Below are 7,500 nucleotides of genomic sequence, written 5' to 3' on the forward strand. Positions count from 1 at the left end.
AAAAAACAAACAAACCTTGAGCAGTTCCTTGTTGGCAAAGGCCAGTATTCCCTCAAAGATGACAACATTGGCGCCGTACACAGTTTTCTGGAAAGGAGGGAAAAAAAGCAGGGAACGTTTTGCATTATTGTTGTCATCTAATTTACAAGCTGTGCTTGTTTAGTAGAATTTTGTGACGTGTCTGCAAGTCTAAGTGTTTTATAAGCTCACTCCCAACTGAAGAGCAAGAATAAACCGTCTTTCAAATTCATTTATGGTTTGATTTATTTTAGTGTAAGGCGGAGATAAAACCAAATTATTTATGGATAATAAATCTGATTATTTATTGTAACGCAGATTCATTGCTTGGGTTTGTTGAAAAAAATGACAGGGGATGAAGACCTAGAAAAAAGTAATCGCATATTAATGAGGTGGAGGGGGGGCTGGGTAATTATTATTATTATTATTTTTTTTTTTAAACGCACGGTTCGGATAACAAAATCACTCAGTCCTCCCCCTAAATCAATGTTTTGTTTTTTTAAAATCAAATTCAGCCAATGTGACAAAGAGTTTATAACGGAGCTCCAAAGAGAAAATGGCGGTGAGCGCACAACACCGTCCAAAGCCAGTTCTCGATCAGTGTCGCGTGGGAGTCGATAAAGCTGACCAACAGTGCGCAGCCGAGAAGAGACAAAGCGGCCGGCAATCTTGATGTGAATTGTAAAGAAACCGATGAGTGTTTATCGACCGCGATATATATATAGTGTGTGAGTGTGTGTGTGAGTGCACCCTCTCCTCACACCTGATTTAGTGCGTACTCAACACGTTCAAGCGTGACCACCTGAACCACAGTGAAGTTCCTGATGGACCATCGTAGCAGAAGAAGAAGGAGAAAAAGAGAGCATGCGGCACCCTTAAGGGGAGACACGGGGGGGGGTTGTTTCAGGCTTTTAATTACCAGCAGCCGCTCCAAAGCGCCCATAAAAGGATTTGTGAGTGCGGACAGGCCATTTCCCATGTGGCTTTGTGCCTTTCAGCCATGAAATTACATCGCCAAGAAATAGAGAACAGTCGTCGCTGCCGAGTTTGGGCGTGCGCGTGGGTGCGCGAGGGGGGCTTTGCGCTAATGCTATGATAATTAGCACTTTAGCACGTCAATGGAAGAAGTGCTGTTGGGAGGATTTTTAAATCTGTACATGATGTTGGTGACACGTTGGGGAGCAAGGATGATAAGACTGACTACAAGTTATTTTGAAATAAGAAATGTTATGTTACTGATTTTCTTTATACAGCCAGTCGTAATGTGAAAGTGCAGATTTGTAGAAAGATTCACTTTCGCCAGCACAATTAGTATCTATGTGTCATGCGTCTTAATTGTACATTTTAACAGATCTTTAGAGCCACACCTCACCAACACGATGGAAAAGATCTGCTGAAATGGAATGTTTTGATGTCAATGGTCAAAAATGAACTTTGAAAAAAGAAAATGATGTCCAGAACTGACAACGAGCTTGATTGAAACCAAAAATGACAACTGACAATTTTGACAAAATAAAAAACAACCAAGTGGTAAATATATTTTAAAAATTGAATGAATTAAAGGAAAATATACTGTCGAAACTTGGCCCCACAAAAAAAGTAAGCAAAAAAAGACAACAATTTGATGATAAATTATCAAAAAATCAAATGGAAATGAGGATATTATTTAGGCAGATTTTTAAAACTATTTTGACAAAAATAAATGTTTCTGTGACCCCAAAAAAAGCTATTTTGGGGCGAGAAAAAAAATCATTACTTGGAAGCCGACAAGTAAATAAAAACAAAAGGGAAAACAATTAAAAAAAATGTGATTTCCATTAAAAAAAGAAAAACGTTTCTGAAGAAGAATCACAAAACTGACATTTTGATTGTATAATTTGATTGAATGCTAAACATGTCCAATTTTGATGAAAACGGCATTTTTTGCGAAGGGGGGGTGTTAAAAATTGCCAAAAATGTTCAGTTTCTGATGAAAAATGATTACATATTCTTAGCACGCGATTGCAATTCTTGAAACACCTTTTCCTTAACTCCCACTTGCTCTGAACTGTGTTTGAATGTAAAAAGTGACACATACCCATTCTTTGCGTCTGGAGTGAGACGTGAAATCATACACGGGCACTTTGATGCTTTTGCCTTTCTTCAGCTTTCGCAGGACATTGACCAGCAGTTCAAAGTCGAAGGCGTCTGGGTGGTCGAAATTGTACTCGTTGTTGGCCGCCAGCTCCTGCTCTTCTTTGGTCAGTACCTTGTGTAAAAAAAAACAAAAAACACACACAAACAGCTTATTTGGGGTCACCGTGCTGACTTCATTTAAGAGTTGCACAGGTTCGAGGTCACATGAACGGTGGCAAGTTGACTTGACTTATCTTGGTTTTATTGCTTCTGTCACATTTGAACAGGGGTGTGTAGACTTCTCCACATTCGATACGACACACGCCACCTGTCGAGTACCTTGTAGAAGGAGTCCATGGAGAGCAGAACCACCCAGGGAACATCCAGCGCCTCAATGATCTTATTGGCTACAGTTGTTTTGCCAGAAGCACTCCCTCCACACAGACCTACGCAAAGAACAGCACTGACTTGAATGGAGACTCTTTATACAGCCATACCCGTCGAGCCATACGGGAAGACTTTCATGGACTTGAATAGAACATTAACTCACACAAGGGAGGAAAAAAAAAAAAAAACACCTGCAAAGATGTCCAAATGACACTAAATCCAACACTACTATATCGATCGTGTTGTTATGATGACATCACCTTCCTTGCGATCACCACTGCCGAAATCATCAAAACACAGTCATATAAACATGATGTGTATTTAATATCGTTTTTTTTTTCGGAGTAAAAAGACGAAAGGACAAAAGTGCATTCGTGGGAGGTTTTACGCACTGATGAACATCGTACAATAGTCCCGGCAGCTGCAAAACGAACCGTGAACGCGCCTGCGTGCGTGTACAGTGCTTAAACATACGGACACAGCTTGAGGGGCGGGGGGTGGGGGGGGGGGGGGGGGACACAAGCAGGCACAGGAGAACATTACTGTACGTTATTTGAGACACGGTCACGGCATTTTCACACTGCACTTAGCATCGTGGATGAGCTGCTGCAGCGCAACAGCATCTCGCTGCCCAGCGAGGCCTGTAAAGTTGATGAAGGTTGAATGACGCAGACACCGTCACCCCGAAGATGTTTCTAATATTTTTACCGAACAATCTCAACTCTCTCACCGATGACAAAGGCCTCCTTGAAGGTGGTCCCGGTGACGTTGTACCAGGGGGGCCTGCCGGCTGTGTAGATGGTCCTCTTGTTGGTCCTCAGCAGCGGGGGCACAGTTTGGGACTGGCTGGTGGTGCATTTTTGGGGTGACAGCGATGGTGTCAGGGGGCAGCAGCGAGGTATGCGGCTCGTGAGGCCGTCCAGGGATTCGTCGCCACTGCCGCTGAAATGTAATAGTTCCCAAGAATGTGACATGGTAAAGAGTGAGATTTTTTTTTTTTGTATTCAGTGCTTGGTGCCATCAGATATGCCCAATGTGCTCAGAGCGACCCCACGCTGCTTCTTTGCAGGCATTTTTGTCAATGGGGCAACTTCAGGTTCCACGAAGCCTTCAACTTTATTAAAAAAAAATGCATTTAAAAACTTTTTGCCCAAACTCAGTTCATGGATGAAGGCAAAAACAGTTGAATGTTGATAATTATGAAATTCGTGGTACCTGTTGCCGCTGTACATGTGGAGGCAGGAAAGGAAGTCCGCTTACTAAGGGATCTGCCTCCTTCAAAAAAAAAAACCTCCACAGAGGTTTTGCTGTCGGTGCGCTTGAGGGGGAGGACGGTGGGACGGGTGAGGCCGACCCTCCCCAGGAAAACGCAACGATGCCCGGGAGGCAGCTGACAGGTAGGGTCGCAAGTCGCATGAGTAAGGCTGTCATCATGTGGCAGAAGATACAAGAAATCATGGACTTCCTGTTCTGTGTTGTCATCAGGCGGACTCCATCAATCAATGGACTTCCTCAACAAATGATGGAAAATGCCTGAGACTGGCTAACGTAGAGTGACTACATACGTGTGTCATGAGGTGCACCGACACATTTCGACATTATAACAGTACTTGCTGTCATATATTCTTTATCATCAGCAAAAGATGACTCCTATAACGACGAATGGAATTTTATTAAAATCGGACAACCGTTTTGACGATTTTGATGAAAAATAAGTTACAATAGGATCGGGAGATAATTGTGTGACGTCAATTCCCACAGTTTTCCTTTTCAAAGACGTCAGTCACTCTTTTATGTCCAAGTGATGTTATCTGCTGCTAGCAATTTGCGGGGAGCAAGTGAGCCAACCAGCCACGTTCGCCTGCTAACTCCCCTCCGTTTCGGCGCCACAACGCGGTACAACAAATACGCGACGCGTTTCTCACACGTCGCCCCTACCTGTCGGGCCTGGACATGCTTATGTCGAAGCCTTTGCCGCCGCCGCCGGAGAGAAAAACAGCTCATTCGGGTCCGTCTGGCTAGACGTGGGATTCGTGTTCATGTCTGCCGCAAACGGCGCGGAACCCAAACGTGCGTGACGTCATGACGTACTGGCGTAGAGAGGAAGTGAACTTCAAGTGTCGTGGGTTTTTTTATACTTAAAATTAGATTGACGGAACTCTCTGTTACTTGACAATCGGTTATAATATGTATCTTTTTGAAAATCTGTTTATTAACACAACATATAGGACGTGTACGTATAATTGACAAGGGAATGGGAGTTTTAACAAGTGGTTTCGCTGAAGTAATTAAATTTACAATTCTCTCGAGAGGTGGTGAAGGGGCCATTCGCAGACGCCTTCAACGTGCACTAATTGAGTGTAGTTTTTTAAATAACCAAAATTATCCGCAAGCAAATGTAATTCACACAGCACGACGTGCTTCACAGATCAATTTTATGTATTTTCAAACATGAATACAAAAACACAACATTCTGAAAAAAAATTAAAATACAGTAATTTAGAAAGTACAGTGAACCATGATCGCTTCATAATACGAGCCCTAAAAATATATACATTATAAAACATCAAAAATCTATGACATGTACTCTATAAAATATAAAAGGAAAATCTTCGTCTGCCATAATTGTGCTTTCCTCGCATAATAAACCCACTTGACTTTTATTTAAAACTGCCGGGGATGTACACAATGCGCACAGAAAAAAAATAACTACCTTTGTTTATGACCTTCGTAGAAAGGGTTCTGTCAGTCGTCATCTGTACCTGTGGGTAAAAAACAAAAAACAAAAAACAAAAAACAAAAAAGGACGTTTCGCTTCTCTCACAGAAGCTTCGTCAGCGGTAGACAACCCTGAAGTCTCCGTGAAGACTCCGGGAAGTTTGTTTATGACAAAAATAACAATACACGTCACATGTTATATATATAATAAAAAAAAAATTTCAATCGGAAGTCTGCTTGCGCGCTATTGGACATGCTGAGTGGCACTGAAGCTTGACTGGACCTATTTGTCACGTAGGAAAGCCCGCAGTTAGTACTGTGCTTGCTCATGATCAACTGCAGCCCAATTTATTTAAAACAAACAAAAAAAAAAAAATCAGCAAAAAACAAAAAAAAAAAGAAATAGTGCCTCACTCATCGCGCGAGCCCCCTCCTCCAACCAAAACTCAGCAATGAAGCTTTTCCCCCAGCACGCCTCCATCTCCTCCAGGACTTGCCCCTGCCTGCGCCGCCACTGATTACGTCGTTGAGCGCTGTCGAACCAACCGGACCCGGCAGCACTCGCAGACCAGCTCCCCTTTTCGACAGAACCTCCACCTCCTCCGCAGCCCCATGGATGTAAAGGCGTCAAGTTCGGAGAAGTCTCAACTGATCCACGACAAGAACCGCAAGACCTACTGCGACCGCGTGCACAGGTGGGGGGGACAACGAAGGCACACATGCTCGCACTCGCTCTTTACGCCCGGGTGGGCGTTCATTCGCACGCGTGAACAGCCTGCACACCTGACAAATGATAGAGCATTAATAGAAATATGATTATTACACGTGCGGGAACATATCGACACGAAAATATTCTATCGAATTGAGTGTGTTAATCGACGCAATGCAACAATTTGGTCATTCTGAAGAAAATAATTCTCACTTTTTTTTTTATTGAACTATCATTTTATTGTATCGATTAAATTGTGTACATTTCAGTGTGACTTCAAAATGAAATATAAAATAGTGATGATTATTTGTCAGAATCTCACTTGCAGTCATTCCATTGAACATTTTTTTCATGAGCTTCATTTTTTTTAAATGCATACCAGAAATAATACTTTTTTTGCGTAAGAAAATACTTTTTGTTTTGGTTCTTTTAACAGATGAAAATGGGCCCTCAACAGCACACCGTCGCGTGGCATTTTTTTTTCAATTCTGTAGTCATTCACTACATCGACCCTGAAAAAAAATTATTAATCGCTTAATTTTCAGTATTATTTTATTTTTAAAAAAAAAAACAAAAAACAAAAAGAGACTACGGGACGTGTCCGGGGCACTCGCGTGTGCACGCCTGCGATGTGCATCTGGCACCACATTTCGTGCACCATTTGCAAAGCGCACGGCGCGTGCGCGTGCGTGCATGCAGACTGACTTCGCGACAGCTGCACTTTTTTTTTTCTCTCCTGGGCAGAAATGTTGCGTGTGTTCTTCCGTTTTCTTTTTGAATTTCAATGTCGTCTGCACGTTTGACATTTTGATGATGATGAGCTGTTTCAACCGCACCCGACTTCAAAGAAAATGTGACGTTGTGGCGGCAAACGTTCGACAGTAGAAAATTTGCAACAATATAGCTTTTACTAATATATTCTGATGGTTGTACCACGTTACAATTTGTCAAACAATATTATTGGATGACAGCGTTTTTCTTCCGCTTGAAGAAAAATGGCAAACGCCCCATGTACACAGTTTAATTGCAAATATTCAGGTTTGCGGTTCTGAGAGAGCGAGACCATGGTAATGACAATTTATCCCTGCCTCTCCCCAAAAAACAACACAAAAAAAAAAGTTGTGTTCAGAAAAAATAGCACTTTATAATGTCACGTTATTGAACCACAGATCAAGAACAATTAAATAGCGTTAAAAGAATTCAATAATTTATGCATTGTGATTTAATGCTGACATGCAATTCATTGTGCCACTCCTTCTGTTGTGCCCTCCTTGGCCACGGGGAGGCAGTATAGTACAGTCATGCAGACAAATGACAAATACTTTTTCTGTTTCGCCTGTAGGTGACATAGACATAGATTCTGTCATGTGTTTAAAGTGTCATAGAGGATAAAGAATATATGCCTGTGAGTATACCTTATGCAGTGCACGGTCACATTAAAGATGTGTGGATACTCTCGCTATATATTTTGTTTTTAGCTAGGGAAACAAAAATCGGACCACAATAGAGGGAAACACCATTCACACTCAAGTGTGTGTGTGTGTGCGTGTGTG

General features: G+C 42.1%; 2 protein-coding genes across 2 annotated transcripts in view; one reads left to right on the forward strand and one right to left on the reverse strand.

Annotated features, from left to right (window-relative positions):
- The window catches only part of LOC109523519 (uridine-cytidine kinase-like 1), a 13,045-nt gene extending 8,459 nt beyond the window's left edge, over positions 1 to 4,586 (reverse strand). The window contains exons 1-5 of the mRNA XM_019882723.1: positions 4,459 to 4,586; positions 3,251 to 3,462; positions 2,473 to 2,579; positions 2,096 to 2,266; positions 16 to 87 (exon numbers count right to left, since the gene is read on the reverse strand). Of these exons, the coding sequence (XP_019738282.1) occupies positions 16 to 87; positions 2,096 to 2,266; positions 2,473 to 2,579; positions 3,251 to 3,462; positions 4,459 to 4,475 (579 nt within the window). The 5' untranslated portion in view covers positions 4,476 to 4,586. The remainder of the gene's footprint in view (positions 1 to 15; positions 88 to 2,095; positions 2,267 to 2,472; positions 2,580 to 3,250; positions 3,463 to 4,458) is intronic.
- Positions 4,587 to 5,478: 892 nt separating this feature from the next.
- Positions 5,479 to 7,500, forward strand: part of slc30a2 (solute carrier family 30 member 2) — a 6,392-nt gene continuing 4,370 nt past the window's right edge. Inside the window, exon 1 of the mRNA XM_019882648.1 lies at positions 5,479 to 5,933. Coding sequence (XP_019738207.1) covers positions 5,851 to 5,933 — 83 coding nt within the window. The 5' untranslated portion in view covers positions 5,479 to 5,850. The remainder of the gene's footprint in view (positions 5,934 to 7,500) is intronic.

The sequence above is a fragment of the Hippocampus comes genome, unplaced genomic scaffold (assembly GCF_001891065.2).
Source record: "Hippocampus comes isolate QL1 unplaced genomic scaffold, H_comes_QL1_v1.1 scaffold5, whole genome shotgun sequence".
Classification (NCBI taxonomy): domain Eukaryota; kingdom Metazoa; phylum Chordata; class Actinopteri; order Syngnathiformes; family Syngnathidae; genus Hippocampus; species Hippocampus comes.